We start from the raw sequence: 17,761 nt of genomic DNA on the forward strand, positions 1-17,761 counted from the left end.
AGACCTTCCAAAATGCATTACCTCACATTTGTCCGGATTAAACTCCATCTGCCATCTCTCCGCCCAAGTCTCCAAACAATCTAAATCCTGCTGTATCCTCTGACAGTCCTCATCGCTATCCGCAATTCCACCAACCTTTGTGTCGTCTGCAAACTTACTAATCAGACCAGTTACATTTTCCTCCAAATCATTTATATATACTACAAAGAGCAAAGGTCCCAGCACTGATCCCTGTGGAACACCACTGGTCACAGCCCTCCAATTAGAAAAGCATCCTTCCATTGCTACTCTCTGCCTTCTATGACCTAGCCAGTTCTGTATCCACCTTGCCAGCTCACCCCTGATCCCGTGTGACTTCACCTTTTGTACTAGTCTACCATGAGGGACCAATGTCGGAAACCAAGCTTTGATTTATGAACTAATTCATAATCTCTGTCATTTCTGCTGCTAATCTCGCAGTTTTAACCCTCTGTTCTTCCGCATGTGTTCTCACTACATCAGGAATTGAATTTTTAAACTCCTCCAAAAGTATAATTTCTCTGAGAGCTTCATAGGTTTGGTTTATTTTCAAAGCCCTTATCCACCTATCAAAATTACTCTGTTTGAGCCTTTCAAACTCCATGTATGTTTGACCAAATTCTTTGCTTAAATTTCTAAACCTTTGTCTGAAGGCTTCAGGCACCAGTTCAAAAGCACCTAAGATGGAATTTTTCACCTCCTCATACGTCCCAGATACCTCCTCCGGTAGTAATGCAAACACTTCATTCGCTCTACCTACCAGCTTTGTTTGAATCAGTAGTACCCACATGTCCTGTGGCCATTTCATTTGTTTAGCTGCCTTTTCAAATGAAATGAAAAAGGCTTCTACCTCCTTCTCATCAAATCTTGGCAATGCTTGGACGTATTTAAATAGATTCCCACCCAGCCTTCAACTTTGACGCTCCATCTCACTATCCTCACCACTATCATCCAACTGTACGTTTCCCTTTACGTCTGCCAATTTTAAATGACTCATGTTTCATGGCCAGTTTCTGAAGTTCAAACTCTCTCTCTTTATCTTTTTCCCTTTCTCTTCCTTTTTGTTCTGCTAGGGCTATTCTTTCTTTTCTCCTTTCTTCCCTCTCTTTTTAGTCTCTATCTCTTTCGTATTCAAGCTGCTTTAATTCTTTCTCTTGTTCCATTTCTTTAATTTGTAACAGAATTTTTACCATTTCCAATGAGGCAAACTCATTGTATCTCAGGCAACTTTAAATGCTTAGCCACTGCCAAAATTACATCATCTTTTCGCATTTTGTCAGGTAATGTTAACGGAAATGTTTTTGCCAAATCTAACAGTCTGTTTTTAGTCTCTGTCCGTAAGGTACTGCGTGTGACCCCCTCCACCCCCAAAAACCTCTGAGCCTCTGAAAGAGCCATTGTCCACAACACACTCCCTACTTAAACCTGAAAAGCAACCACAATATGCTCACCCCTCACTGCCTTTAAGTTCACTCAGCCAATCTAATAGATAGACTTTTATTCCAGACGGAGCCACAACTTTTAATAGATTGTGGTATGGGGAGCACATGGCCCACTCTTCAGGTGTGGTAGAGCAGAAATGGAAAAGCAAAACAATGTTTATTCTATGAACTCAAGTTCACCTTTTAAAAACACGCAGTTAACATCTTAGCAACCATAAATTCAAATACAACCCGCAAAGAATACAACACTAAATAATCCTTAAAGCTTTCCTTTTAACATCCAAAAGACTTAAAACACCTTTTCCCAGAAGCACACTAGGTTTACATTCACTACTGAGAACATTTATAATTCTGACTTCACCAAATGATCAAGAGATAGTCTTTTGAGGGCAGAGAGAACAGCAGTACACCTGCTTGGTCTGGCTTCAGCTCCAACACTGAAAACGAAACTAAAACACACCCTGCAGCCTGCTCAAAAATGAAAGTAAAAAGTTGACACAGCCCAGCTCCACCCACACTCTGACATCACTGCAGTAATAAACACCCATTTCTTAAAGGTACTCTCACTACAGATATTTATATACATACCCATTTATAAACACCCATTTCTTAAAGGTACTCAAACATGACAGGAGTGTAATATGTGTTACTCAAACCTTGGTTTCTGATGAGGTCTTCTGAATCTCGATGAAGAAGACTCGAACTCGTCCAGTAGTAACAAAAGGTTTATTGAGTAACTATAACAACAATTGCGTGAGTTCTTTATTTTAACATTGATACTTGTGATAAGGTTAACAAGATCTAACTACAGTAACTATACTTGATTCCACTAACCATCTGAGCTAATCTGATACTCCTGTCCTGGTCACAGTCCATCCAAAAGAGAGAGAGAGAGAGACCCAATGTGGTTGCCTTTATACCCCTGTTGGTCCGGCCCTCTATTGATCATGTGGTGCTACTGATTACACATTAACCCCTCATGTACATGCACATACAGAGATCAGTACAGCTGGTTTGCAGTTTCCTGCGGTCTTGGGCAGAGCACGATCCATACCAAGCTGTGATGCAACCAGAAAGAATGCTTTCGATGGTGCATCTATAAAAGTTGATGAGAGCTGTAGCTGACATGCCAAATTTCCTTAGTCTTCTGAGAAAGTAGTGTCGTTGGTAGGCTTTGTTTAGTGTCGGCATGGGGGGACCAGGACAGGTCGGTGATCTGGACACCTAAAAACCTGAAGTTCTCGACCCTTTCAACTTTGTTCCTATTGGATGTAGACCACATGTTCTTGACCACGCTTCCTGAAGTCGATGACAATCTCCTTCGTTTTGTTGACATTGAGGGAGAGATTATTGTCGTTGCACCAGTTCACCAGATTCTCGAACTCATTCATGTAATCTGTCTCTTCATTGTTTGAGATCCGACCCACTACGGTGGTATCATCAGCAAATTTGGAGGGGAATTTGGCAACGCTGTCATTGGTGTACAAGGAGTATAGTCGGGGGCTGTACTCCTTGTACACCAATGAGGTGCTGAGGATGATCGTGGAGAAGGTGTTGTTGCCTATCCGTACTGATTGTGGCTTGTGGGTTAGGAAGTTCAGGATCTGGTCGCAGATGGAGGAACCGAGGCCCAGGCCACGGAGTTTGAAGATGGGTTTTGTAGGACTAATGGTGTTGAAGGCTGAGCTGTAGTCAGTCGAAGGAAAAGTGGAAAATTATGGCTCATACCGCCACACTTTGCACTGTTACTTCCTTCAGCATTCTTGGGTGTATCTCATCCAGTCCTGGTGCCTTATCAACTTGTAAAAAATTGTCATATTTTATATTTTTTTGCAGTAATATTATTAAAACCTAGCTTAAGATGCATACAGACAGTCTGACTGGTAGAGCAGTGATTACGGTTGTCATAAAAGTGAGGGAATTATTGATTTTCAGGTGAAGTGTTCTGTTAATAGATCTTGAAAACCATTTACTTGTTTACAGATAACTAGCTAATGGAAGATTGTTTGGGTTTGAAGGACCCCTGGGTGCAGTTAGTTTATGAGGGGTATTGTGTTTGGTCCTGGCGAAACAAGACGAGGGACATCCTGCGAGAAAAGACAAAAGAATGCCTTACAATTTGGGTACAGATCATGTAGTTAATAGGAGGAGCAAGGTCTGTCTGAAGAGTCACTAGGTCCTAGAGCTCTAATCTGGGGCGAAATTCTCCCCCAACGGTGCGATGTCCGCCGACTGGCGCCAAACACGGCGCCAATCAGACGGGCATCGCGCCGGCCCAAAGGTGCGGAATGCTCCGCATCTTTGGCGGCCTAGCCCCGACATTGAGGGGCTAGGCCAACGCCGGAGGGATTTCCGCCCCGCCAGCTGGCGGAAATGGCGTTTGTTGCCCCGCCAGCTGGCGCGGAAATGTGGCGCATGCGCGGGAGCGTCAGCGGCCACTGTCAGTTTCCCGCGCATGCGCAGTGGGGAGAGTCACTTCCGCCTCTGCCATGGTGGAGGCCGTGGCGGAGACGGAAGGGAAAGAGTGCCCCCACGTCACAGGCCCGCCCGCGGATCGGTGGGCCCCGATTGCGGGCCAGGCCACCGTGGGGGCACCCCCCGGGGTCAGATTGCCCCGCGCCCCCCCCCCAGGACCCCGGAGCCCGCCCACGCCGCCTGGTCCCGCCGGTAAATACCAGGTTTAATTTACGCCGGCGGGACAGGCAATTTCTGGGCGGGACTTCGGCCCATCCGGGCCGGAGAATCCAGCGGGAGGTCCCGCCAACCGGCGCGGCCCGATTCCCGCCCCCGCCCAATCTCCGGTACCGGAGACTTCGGCGGGGCCGGGGGCGGGATTCACGGCGGCCAACGGCCATTCTCCGACCCGGCGGGGGGTCGGAGAATGACGCCCCAGATCAGTGTGTTTCAGTTGACCCTGAAAGGTTCGCTTCCCAAATAATCCGCACTGAAAAAAGCATGTAAAAATCTGGTTGTTAACTTTATTCACGAGTGGTATTTAATATATATTGGTTTGCTTAATTGGAATATAGTGGCCAATTTAGAAAGCAAGTTAAGGTTTCTTCTTTTACTTAACTATTGTAACTGTTAACTGTAAGGCCATATTTGTTGCTGATATGGTTAATTCTGTGATTAAATTAAAGTTTTTTTAACTTAAAAGATACCTATCACTCTTGGGGTGCAGTACCAGTTTCATAATTTGAAAATAGTTAGGTTCTCGTTTGGGATCCTAATGGCAACTCCTTCACAATTTTAAACCCTTCTGTTGTATGAATTACTTCCTCTTTCACCATGACTGGACAGCATCTTCCTCGGTAAAGACAGATGCAAAGTATACATTTCATACTCAACTATGCCCTCTGCCTCCATGCATAAATATCCTTTTACTAATTAGCCCCACTCCTCCTTTTACCACCCTTTTGTAGGCCGTTAGGAGACTTTAGGATTCACTTTTTAGCTGCCAGTCGCTTTTCATACTCTCTTTACTTCCCTATTTATTTTAATCTCCAATTTCCCTCTGAACCTTCTACACTCAGCCTGGTTCTCCATTGCATTATCCACCTGACATCTTTCATAAGCACACTTTTCCTTCATCTCAATCTCTATCTCTTGTCATCAATGGGGCTCTGGATTTGTTTGCCCTACCATTTCCCTTTTGAGGGACTATCCGCTCTTTGAACTTAGTCCATTGTTCAGATGCTGTTTTTCCTGCTAATCTATGATTCCAATTTATTCGGCCAGGTCGGTTCTTACCACAATGAAGTTGGCTTTCCCCCAGTTTAAAAAAAAATCATTTACGGGATGTGGGTGTCGATGGTTAAGCCAGCATTTATTGCCCATCCCTGTTTGCCCTTCAGAAGGTGGTGATGAGCTGCCTTCTTGAACCGCTGCATGCCCTGAGGTGTAGATACACCCACAGTGCTGTTAGGCAGAGAGTTCCAGGATGTTGCCCTAGCGACAGTGAAGGAACGGTGATATATTTTCAAGTCGGGATGGTGAGTGATGTGAAAGGAGCACCTCCAGGTGGTGGGCTTCCCAGGTATCTGCTGCTCTTGTTTTTCAGGCGGTAATGGGTCATGGGTTTAGAAAATGTTGGCTCAGGAATCGTGGCGAGTTACTGCAGTGCATCTTGTAGATGGTACACATGGCTGCCACTGTTTGTCATTGGTGGAGGATTTGAATGTATAGAAGGGGGAGCAATCATGCGGGGTGCTTTGTCCTAGATGGTATTTTTTTTTACTGTATTTTATTACAGACATGTATCAAAGCAGGTTACAGCAAATAAACACCCCGGGAAACATAGTTTCCAACAATCAACCAAACAGTCTGTGCAGACTTTTCCCCTTTTCACCCCCCTCCCCCCATCCCCTGCGACGAACAGCTCCTCAAACACGGTCACAAAAATCCCCCACCTTTTCTGCTGAGCCCCATAACTCACACTTTATCTTCTCTAAACGCAGGATGTTGTACAGGTCACCCAACCATGCCGCTACACCCGGTGGTGATGCCGACTGCCACTCCAACAAAATTCGTCACTGTGCAATCAGAAAGGCGAAGGCCACGGCATTGGCCTTCCTCCTCTCCATGAGCTCCGGCTTCTCTGAAATCCCAAATATCGCCACCAAAGGTCCTCCACCTCCTCCGGGCTAAGACCACGAACACTCCCGTCCAGAATCTTCCCAATTTTTCGCAACCCCAAAACACGTTGCATGGAACATACACTGCAGAAGGAGGCCATTTGGCCCATCGAGTCTGCACCAAGCCACTTAAGCCCTCACTTCCACCCTATCCCTGTAACCCAATAACCCCATCTAACCTTTTTAGTCACTAAGGGCAATTTATCATGGCCAACACACCTAACCTGCACGCCTTTGGAACCCGCCCACACCTCTCACACTCGTCTGTTCCCCCCTGAAATAACCCACTCATTCTCGCCTGAGTCTTATGCACCCTGTGCACCACCTTAAACTGGATCAGGCTCATCTTTGAACAAGAGGAGGTCTCGTTTACCCTTCACAGTGCCTGACTCCATACTCTCCAACTGACCTCCCACCCAACTCTGCTGCCCATTTCTCCTTGACCTACACCACCTACTCCTCCAGCCACTTGTATATATCCCCAATTCTTCCCTCCCCCTCCACATCCGGAAGCAGCAGTCGCTCCAGCAGGGTATGTACCAGCAACCGAGGGACCCCCTCCAGACCTTTTGCGCGAAGTCCCTAACCTACAGATACCTGAACTCACTATCCCTCGGCAGCTCTACCCTCTCCCTTAGCTCCTCCAGACTGGCGAATCCTATCTCCAAATACAAATCCCTTGCCTTGACCAGCCCCACTTCCCTCCACCTCCTGTATACACTATCCATTCCCCCCCCGGCTCAAACCCATGATTCTTGCACAGCGGCGTTTGCACCGACATCCCTTCCATCCTGAAATGCCTCCTCAGCTGATTCCATATCTTCACCGTGCACCACTGGGCTACCTGAATACCTATTCGGAGCCATTGGCAACACTGCTGTCACCATAGCCCTCAAACTAGACCCCTTACAATATTCCTCCTCCAACCTAACCCACTCTACCCTTTCTCCTTCCCACGACCGCCGCACCGTGTCCATATTTGGCGCCCAATAATAATGAAGCAAGTTCGGCAACACCAACCCCCCCTCAGTCTCTGCCTCTGTAGCAGGGTCCTCTCCACCGTCTGCACCTTCCCCGCCCATACAAAGTCCAAGATGATCGTGTCCACTTTCTGAAAAAAGGCCTTTGGTATAAAGATCGGAAGAGCTTGAAAGATAAACAAGAACCTCGGCAGAATATTCGCTTTCACTACTTGGACCCTTCCTGCCAACGTTAAGTGCAGTGTATCCCACCTCCTAAGTTCCTCCCTGACCTCCATCAGCTTCGTTAAGTTCCACTTATGGAGCCCTGTCCATTCCCTCGCTACCTGAATCCCCAAATACCTAAACCGCTACCGTAAATGGCATCCCCCCGAAATTAGCCAGCTCATTTACCGGGAATACCTTGCTTTTCGCTACATTCAGTTTGTACCCCGAGAAGTATCCCCAACAGGCCCATAATCCTTTCCATACTCTCCAACGGATCCGAAACATACAGCAAGAGGTCAACGGCATAGAGCGTCACCCGATGCTCCCTCTGTCCCCTCATAATCCCCGCCACTCCGCTGACCCCCTGAGAGCCATCGCCAACGGCTCTATGGCCAGCACAAACAGCAACGACGATCGTGGGCATCCCTCCCTCGTACCCCTGTGTAAGTCAAAGCTTTGTGAGCCCAGATTATTCGTCCTCACCTTCGCCCTTGGTGCCACATACAGTAACGCACCCATGCCACAAATCTCGGCTCAAACCCAAAGCTTCCCAAAATTTCAAACCAGTACCGCCACTCCACCCGATTAAATGCTTTCTCTGCTTCCATGGACGCCACCACCTCCGGTCCCAGACCCCCCGACGGATTCATCACCACATTCAACAGCCGTCTTGTATTACTCCTGAGCTGCCTGCCCTTCATGAAGCCTGTTCCCGCTGAAATTGACTAACCTGCTCCGCTCCCGCTGAAATCGACTGGCCTGCTCCTGCAAAGACAAGTGTTTTTAAAGGAGAGACTTACCTCCCAGAAATCACTTGCGCACTGCTCCCGCTGAAATTGACTAACCTGCTCCGCTCCCGCTGAAATCGACTGGCCTGCTCCTGCAAAGACAAGTGTTTTTAAAGGAGAGACTTACCTCCCAGAAATCACTTGCGCACTGCTCCCGCTGAAATTGACTAACCTGCTCCGCTCCCGCTGAAATCGACTGGCCTGCTCCTACAAAGACAAGTGTTTTTAAAGGAGAGACTTACCTCCCAGAAATCACTTGCGCACTGCTCCCGCTGAAATTGACTAACCTGCTCCGCTCCCGCTGAAATCGACTGGCCTGCTCCTGCAAAGACAAGTGTTTTTAAAGGAGAGACTTACCTCCCAGAAATCACTTGAGCACTGCTCCCGCTGAAATTGACTAACCTGCTCTGCTCCCGCTGAAATCGACTGGCCTGCTCCTGCAAAGACAAGTGTTTTTAAAGGAGAGACTTACCTCCCAGAAATCACTTGCGCACTGCTCCCGCTGAAATTGACTAACCTGCTTCGCTCCCGCTGAAACGACTGGCCTGCTCCTGCAAAGACAAGTGTTTTTAAAGGAGAGACTTACCTCCCAGAAATCACTTGCGCGCTGCTCCCGCTGAAATTGACTAACCTGCTCCGCTCCCGCTGAAATCGTCTTGAGGTGGTCGTTCACCTCCTTTTGTGTAGGCTTCTGCTGGCGCCGAAGAGTCTGGTTTTGCTTTTGTGTGTCGAAATGTTGCTTATTGTTCCCGGGGATTGCTCATTAGTATGCAGATGGCTGGTGTTTTGTTATGCTGATGGTTGCTGATATCGATCTTATCTGGCCTTTCCAGAGGTAAATAGACAGCCAACCTGCAGCTGCTCGTTTTTGTCCTGTTGGCTGACTTTCCCATCAGCCTTTGCCGTTCGCCATTTTGAATCGGGAGTTGGCCATTTTAAGTGACTACACTCCCCGAACAGGTGCCGGAATGTGGCGACTAGGGGCTTTTCACAATAACTTCATTTGAAGCATACTTATGACAAAAAGCGATTTTCATTTCATTTTTCATCACAAAAACCTCCAACTGCCAACAATCCCGAGTCAAACCTCCACACCGGCCTCTGCTCTTGACCCGCTCTCAACTGAATCTCCAGCGAGTCTAAGATAACTATCCCGGCATACTCTGCTCCCTCCACCCCAACCAAAATCTCCCGACTCACTACAAAGTAGTTAATCCTCGAATACACCTTATCGACGGGTGAAAAGAAGGAATACTCATTTCCCCCTCGGTTCTGAAAATGCCATGAGTCCACCATACCCATCCTCTCCATAACCCCCCCCCCCCACCCCCCCAGCTCCCTCGCCATTCGTACCCGACCCATCGACCTGGGGCTCGATCTATCCACCTTTTATCCACATCTTCAGGACACAGTTAAAATCTCTCATGATCAACTGGTACGTGGCCAAATCCGGGATCTCATAAAATCCACATCTTCACAATTTGGGGCATACACATTTACCAACACTTCCGGTGCCCCTTCCAATACCCCACTCACAATCACATAGCTCCCATCCGGATCCCTCACCTCCTTCCCACTCATAAATCCCATTTTACTGCTCATTAAAATCGCCACTCCCCTTAATTTCAAATCAAACCCCGAGTGAAAAACCTGCCCGACCCACCCCTTCCTTAACTTAACCTCGTTAACCATCCTTCACACGGAGATGCGTCTCCTGCAGAAAGATCACCCCTGCTTTCAAGCTCCTGAGGTGACGCAAACACCTGTGACCTTTTAACCGGCCCATTCAGCCCCCGGACGTTCCATGTTACCAACCTTACCGGAGGCTTGCGCCTCCAATCCCCTCTACCGTCCGTCATCTTCCCCACTTAACTCCCGCCCCCTTATTTCCACCCTATACCTAGCCCATCCCAGATGGCCCCTTTCTCTGCCCCTGATCATGTCATCTCTCACCCCCTGCCACATCGCAGCACCCTCTCCCACTTCTCGTTTCCCCCGGCCCCTCTCTCTGTCTTCTCCCCCACCACCTCACTGCCGTTCACCAGCGTTACCTGCTAGCGCAGCTGCCCCTGCCCAAAGACACCTCCCAATGATCCCCCCCACCCCCAACTCCTCAGCTCAAGGAAGAAGACTCCCTTCGTTTTTTGTGCAGTGTGTGCAGGAGGGTTTCCTGACACAATATGTTGACAGGCCAACAAGAGGCGAGGCCACGTTGGATTTGGTTTTGGGTAATGAACCAGGCCAGAACGATTTGGAGGTAGGAGAGCACTTTGGGGACAGTGACCACAATTCGGTGACGTTTACGTTAATGATGGAAAGGGATAAGTATACACCGCAGGGCAAGAGTTATAGCTGGGGGAAGGACAATTATGATGCCATTAGACGTGACTTGGGGGGGATAAGGTGGAGAAGTAGGCTGCAAGTGTTGGGCACACTGGATAAGTGGAGCTTGTTCAAGGATCAGCTACTGCGTGTTCTTGATAAGTATGTACCGGTCAGGCAGGGAGGAAGGCGTCGAGCGAGGGAACCGTGGTTTACCAAAGAAGTGGAATCTCTTGATAAGAGGAAGAAGGAGGCCTATGTGAAGATGAGGTGTAACGTATCAGTTGGGGCGATGGATAGTTACAAGGTAGCGAGGAAGGATCTAAAGAGAGAGCTAAGACGAGCAAGGAGGGGACATGAGAAGTATTTGGCAGGAAGGATCAAGGAAAACCTAAAAGCTTTCTATAGGTATGTCAGGAATAAGCGAATGACTAGGGAAAGAGTAGGACCAGTCAAGGACAGGGATGGGAAGTTGTGTGTGGAGTCTGAAGAGATAGGCGAGATACTAAATGAATATTTTTCGTCAGTATTCACTCAGGAAAAAGATAATGTTGTGGAGGAGAATGCTGAGACCCAGGCTAATAGAATAGATGGCATTGAGGTACGTAGGGAAGAGGTGTTGGCAATTCTGGACAGGCTGAAAATAGATAAGTCCCCGGGTCCTGATGGGATTTATCCTAGGATTCTCTGGGAGGCCAGGGAAGAGATTGCTGGACCTTTGGCTTTGATTTTTATGTCATCATTGGCTACAGGAATAGTGCCAGAGGACTGGAGGATAGCAAATGTGGTCCCTTTGTTCAAAAAGGGGAGCAGAGACAACCCTGGCAACTATAGACCGGTGAGCCTCACGTCTGTAGTGGGTAAAGTCTTGGAGGGGATTATAAGAGACAAGATTTATAATCATCTAGATAGGAATAATATGATCAGGGATAGTCAGCATGGCTTTGTGAAGGGTAGGTCATGCCTCACAAACCTTATTGAGTTCTTTGAGAAGGTGACTGAACAGGTAGACGAGGGTAGAGCAGTTGATGTGGTGTATATGGATTTCAGCAAAGCGTTTGATAAGGTTTCCCACGGTAGGCTATTGCAGAAAATACGGAGGCTGGGGATTGAGGGTGATTTAGAGATGTGGATCAGAAATTGGCTAGCTGAAAGAAGACAGAGGGTGGTGGTTGATGGGAAATGTTCAGAATGGAGTTCAGTTACAAGTGGAGTACCACAAGGATCTGTTCTGGGGCCTAAACTGTTTGTCATTTTTATCAATGACCTAGAGGAGGGCGCAGAAGGGTGGGTGAGTAAATTTGCAGACGACACTAAAGTCGGTGGTGTTGTCGACAGTGCGGAAGGATGTAGCAGGTTACAGAGGGACATAGATAAGCTGCAGAGCTGGGCTGAGAGGTGGCAAATGGAGTTTAATGTAGAGAAGTGTGAGGTGATTCACTTTGGAAGGAATAACAGGAATGCGGAATATTTGGCGAATGGTAAAGTTCTTGGAAGTGTGGATGCGCAGAGGGATCCAGGTGTCCATGTACATAGATCCCTGAAAGTTGCCACCCAGGTTGATAGGGTTGTGAAGAAGGCCTATGGAGTGTTGGCCTTTATTGGTAGAGGGATTGAGTTCCGGAGTCAGGAGGTCATGTTGCAGCTGTACAGAACTCTGGTACGGCCGCATTTGGAGTATTGCGTACAGTTCTGGTCAACGCATTATAGGAAGGACGTGGAGGCTTTGGAGCGGGTGCAGAGGAGATTTACCAGGATGTTGCCTGGTATGGAGGGAAAATCTTATGAGGAAAGGCTGATGGACTTAGGTTGTTTTCGTTGGAGAGAAGAAGGTTAAGAGGAGACTTAATAGAGGCATACAAAATGATCAGGGGGTTAGATAGGGTGGACAGTGAGAGCCTTCTCCCGCAGATGGAAATGGCTGGCATGAGGGGACATAGCTTTAAACTGAGGGGTAATAGATATAGGACAGAGGTCAGAGGTAGGTTCTTTACGCAAAGAGAAGTGAGGCCGTGGAATGCCATACCTGCTACAGTAGTGAACTCGCCAACATTGAGGGCATTTAAAAGTTTATTGGATAAACATATGGATGATAATGGCAGTGTGTAGATTAGATGGCTTTTGTTTCGGTGCAACATCGTGGGATGAAGGGCCTGTACTGCGCTGTATCGTTCTATGCTGACTTTACCCTCTCCCACCAAACAAAGACTTCTCTGAACTCCAGGCAGCCTTCTCCAAAAGAAAAGTAAACAAACAAATGTTAAACACAAACAGTCCCATAAAACAGGAGGGGGGGATGGGAACATCCATCCCCACATAAACTTTTCACCCCTACAACTCCTTACAATCTCATCATTAAATTAAAATGAAATGAAAATCCCTAAATGTGGCAACTAGGGGCTTTTCATGGTAACTTCATTTGAAGCCTACTTGTGACAATAAGCGATTTTCATTTCATTTTTTTTCATTATTGTCACAAGTAGGCTTCAAATGAAGTTACTATGAAAAGCCCCTAGTCGCCACATTCCGGCGCCTGTTCGGCGAGGCTGGTACGGGAATTGAACTGTGCTGCTGGCCTGCCTTGGTCTGCTATTCAAAGCCAGCGATTTAGCCCTGTGCTAAACAGCCCCTGTGCTAAACAGCAACCCCCCCCCCCAAAACAAAGACGAAAATCCCCCAAACCCTACACCCACTTCAAACATGCTCTCGACTATTACAAAGTGCCAGCACCCGCAGTTCCCAAGCATTGTCCACTCAGTTCTCCCCCAGTTTATGCTCCTTAATGAAGTCTTCGGCCGCTTCTAGGGTCTCGAAATAATACTCCCGGCCTCCGAACGTCACCATAATTTCGCCGGGTAGAGCACCCGAAACCTGATCTGCACTGCTTTGCAAAATTGGATCCGATGTCCTGGTAAATTCAGATGTTATTCCCCTCCAAGTCGCAGGTACACTTCTCCCTGGCCAATCGCAGAATCATCTCTTTCTCCACAAATTTGTGGAGTCTCACGATCTCCACTCGCGGCAGCTCCCCAGCTATTGGCTTCTGCCTCAGGGACCTATTTGCTCAGCCCACTTCAGGTTCCTTAGCTAGCATCCCTTCTGCCACCAGCCCCGTCAGCATCTTCGAGACGTACCTCGTGGCACTCAGACCTTCCACTCCTTCAGGCAGGCCCACTATTCGCAGGTTCTGCCTTCTCAAGGTATTCTCCTGCTCTTCCACCTTTGCCCTTAACGTTTTACACAGGTCCTCTAGGTGCCCAGCCTCCGCCTCCAGAGCCACCACACGATCGCTGTGGCTTGAGATCTCTCCTTCGATCCATCAAATCTGTGACCCCTGCACCTCCAAACACCTCTCCACCCATTCCAGAGAACTCTTCAGAGGTGCCACAGCTTCTTCAATCGCCTTTGCACGATCCACACGCATTTATTTCCTCTGTTGATGGAATTCCTCCTTGATAAAAGCCAACAGCTCCTGTATTTGGGGCCGTCCAGCTTGCATCAACCCTTCCCCCACCTGCAAGTTTAAAGAGGATGTTGGTGCAGCACAAGACTGTTCCAACTTTTCAGCTAAATCTCTCTCTGTTTTCTGCCGGGCATGGTGACCAGCAGACATATCACTCCCGGGGGGGAAACTACTCCTCTAACATTCACCTACGCCTTTTCATCAAAATTCCAATTCCAGTATTGGGAAAAAGAGCTCTTTTCTGTGACTTTAAGCAGGAGCTGCCCTGTATGTGACCATTCACTCCATGGTCACAACCGGAAGTCATCCTGGATGGTGTTGAGCCTCTTGAGTGTTGTTGGAGCTGCACTCATCCAGGCAAGTGGAAAATATCCCATTACACTCTTGACTTGTGCTTTGCAGATGGTGGACAAGCTTTGGGGGGGTCAGGAGGTGAGTTACTTGCCGTAGGATTCCTAGCCTTTGACGTGCTCTGATAGCCACAGTATTAATATGGCTGGTCCAGTTCAGTTTCTGATCAATGGTAACTCCCAGGATCTGTATTTTAAATTCCACCATATTGTGGTCGCTCCTTCCGAGAGGATCCCTAACTATGAGATCCTGAATCAATCCTGTCTCATTACACAGGACCAGATCTAGGACCGCTTGTTCCCTCGTAGGTTCCATTACATACTGTTCGAGGAAACTATCGCGGATACATTCTATAAACTCCTCCTCAAGGCTGCCTTGACCGACCTGGTTAAACCAATCAACATGTAGATTAAAATCCCCCGTTATAACTGCTGTACCATTTCTTCATGCATCTGTTATTTCTTTGTTTATTGCCTGCCCCACCATAATGTTACTATTTGGTGGCCATTCGATTACTCCTATCAGTGACTTTTTCGCCTTCCTATTCCTGATTTCCACCCAAATGGATTCAACCTTATCCTCCATAGCACCGATGTCATCCCTTACTGTTGCCCGGATGTCATCCTTAAATAACAGAGCTACACCACCTCCCTTACCATCCACTCTGTCCTTCCGAAAAGTTTGATACCCTCGGAAATTTAACTCCCATTCGTGAACCATGTTTCAGTAATGGCCACTAAATCATAGTCATTCACGATGATTTGCGCCATCAACTCATTTACCTTATTCCGAATACTACGAGCATTCAGGTAAAGTACACTTATGTTAGCTTTTTTACCTCTGTTCTGAATCTTAACACCTCGATCAGTAACCTCTCCTAAGTTATATTTCCTCTTAACCTTTCTCCTAATTTTCCTTGTCGTTGAACCCATATCTTCATGTAACAACCTGCCGCGTCGCTTACCATTAATGTTTTCACTTCCCGTTTTATTTATTTTAGTATTCCTGGCCCTATTCACTGAGCTCCCCTCCGTCACTGTACCTTGTACTGTCGCCCTTTTTGATTTTTGACTCTGGCTTCCCTGCCTTACACTTTCCCCCTTACTGCCTTTTATTTCTGTCCCTGTTTTACTACCTTCCAACTTCCTGCATCGGTTCCCATCCCCCTGCCACATTAGTTTAAACTCTCCCCAACAGCTCTAGCAAACCCCCCCCCCCCCCCCCAAAAGGACATCGGTTTCAGTCCTGCCCAGGTGCAGACCGTCCGGTTTGTACTGGTCCCACCTCCCCAGAACCGGTTCCAATGTCCCAGGAATTTGAATCCCTCCCTCTTGCACCATCTCTCGAGCCACGTATTCATCCTCTCTATCCTGACATTCCTACTCTGACTAGCTCGTGGCACTGGTAGCAATCCTGAGATTACAACCTTTGAGGTCCTACTTTTTAGTTTAACTCCTAGCTCCCTAAATTCTGCTTGTAGGACCTCGTCCCATTTTTTACCTATATTGTTGGTGCCCATGTGCACCACGACAGCTGGCTGTTCACCCCCCCCCCCCCCCCCCCCGCCCAAGAATGTCCTGCAGCCGCTCCGAGACATCCTTGACCCTTGCACCAGGGAGGCAACATACCATCCTGGAGTCTCGATTGCGTCTGCAGAACCGCCTGTCTATTCCCCTTACAATTGAGTCCCCTATCACTATAGTCCTGCCATTCTTCTTCCTGCCCAGCTGCGCAGCAGAGCCAGCCACGGTGCCATGAACCTGGCTGCTGCTGCCTTCCCCTGGTGAGCCATCTCCTTCAACAGTATCCAAAGCGGTATATCTGTTTTGCAGGGAGATGACCGCAGAGGACACCTGCACTGCCTTCCTACTCTTGCTCTGTCTTTTGGTCACCCATTTTCTATCTCCCTCAGTACCTTTCACCTGCAGTGTGACCAACTCGCTAAACGTGCTATCCACGACGTCCTCAGCATCGCGGAAGTCGCTGTATAAATTCAGTGTCTTCCTTTTTTTTCAGGCTCCTGACACCAATCTCGTCATTACCACTGATCACAGGACACACACTTTGGAGTGTGCATTCTTCATCAGAACTGCACATATAACGATCAGGGATTCCCTGACATCACAGACACTACACGTCATGGGTTTCAACTGTTCCTCACTTCCACAATACTGAACTCAACGGTTCCCTTAACTGCTTAATCAAATAAAACATAGCTCCGGAGCTGATTCGTTTTCAGCTTCTTTGACTTTTATTACCACCACCATCATTTATTGTGAAGCATTTGCTGTGAAAAGATTACAGTGCATGTTTGCTGGTATTTTGCTGATGATCACTGATTCTCAGCTATATGGGAAATATTCCTGACTGTCGGCTCCGTATCACTAATAGTCAAATGTTTTTGCTGCAGGTATCCTGAGGCCAGAGCAATTCAGAGAAAAATTGTCTTTCATGCTGGGCCAACAAACAGTGGAAAAACACACCATGCCATCCAGAGCTTCTTGGCAGCCAAGTCGGGAGTCTACTGTGGTCCTTTGAAGCTGCTCGCACATGAGATCTATCAAAAGAGCAATGATGCTGTCAGTATGTCTGAAGAATTCTACATTGAAACCATTTACTGATAATCTGTTTCAGTGGGAGATTATAGATTCTAAATGGTTTGCATTTAAAAATGGTTACACTTCTAACAATCACCTCACAGCTAATGCAGAGTCTTTCCCTGATCGTTACCTTGTGAACCCCATACTGGAGAATGTATCCTTGTTGCTTTTTTCCATTCTAATTTCCTATTTTCACATTTAAATTGGGTTGGCATGGTGGCACAGAGGTCAGCACTGCTGCCTCACAGCTCCAGGTACCCGGGCTCAATTCCGGAATCGGGTGATTGTCTGTGTGGAGTTTGCACTTTCTCCCTGTGCCGGCATGAGCTTCCTCCGGGTGCTCCGTTTTCCTCCCACAGTCCAAAAATGTGCAGGTTAGGTGGATTGGCCATTGTAAATTGCCCCATTGTGTCCGAAAGGTTAGGTGGGATTATGGGGACAGGATGGAGGCATGGGCTAAAGTAGGGTGCTCTTTCCAAGGGCTGGCACAAACTCGATGGGCCGAATGGCCTGCACTGTAGGGATTTAATAAATGTGACACTGAATATGATCACGTACTAGATGCTATAGTGCATTCTCGACCTCTCAGTGAAACTCTTGCTGCAATCAACTCTGCCTCTCTGCTGTTTAACTACTACTAATAATAATCTTTATTAGTGTCACACAAGTAGGCTTACATTAACACTGCAATGAAGTTACTGTGGAAAATAAACCATATAAAAGTATTACATAAAAATATAACTGAATTTAAAACAGGGACAGAATATGCATTTTATATTGATAACAACAATATATCCCATGTCGTGATTACTCGACCGGCTACATTAGGGGCATTAACTTGCTCCGCTGGCCTCACTGTTAATTGCCTTCACAGCAAATAATAGTCAGCTTCCTCTGCTGGATGTTTCCCCCCGCTATTTTCTCGTTTCTTAAAGGCTGGTAAGTTTTCTATGTGT

General features: G+C 47.5%; 1 protein-coding gene across 2 annotated transcripts in view; it reads left to right on the plus strand.

Annotated features, from left to right (window-relative positions):
* Positions 1–17,761, plus strand: part of supv3l1 (SUV3-like helicase) — a 287,161-nt gene that overhangs the window by 82,125 nt on the left and 187,275 nt on the right. For both annotated transcript variants that reach the window (XM_072478761.1, XM_072478762.1), the window contains one exon: positions 16,616–16,784. In XM_072478761.1, the coding sequence (XP_072334862.1) occupies positions 16,616–16,784 (169 nt within the window). The remainder of the gene's footprint in view (positions 1–16,615; positions 16,785–17,761) is intronic.

Source organism: Scyliorhinus torazame, chromosome 16 (assembly GCF_047496885.1).
Source record: "Scyliorhinus torazame isolate Kashiwa2021f chromosome 16, sScyTor2.1, whole genome shotgun sequence".
In the NCBI taxonomy this organism is placed as follows: Eukaryota; Metazoa; Chordata; class Chondrichthyes; order Carcharhiniformes; family Scyliorhinidae; genus Scyliorhinus; species Scyliorhinus torazame.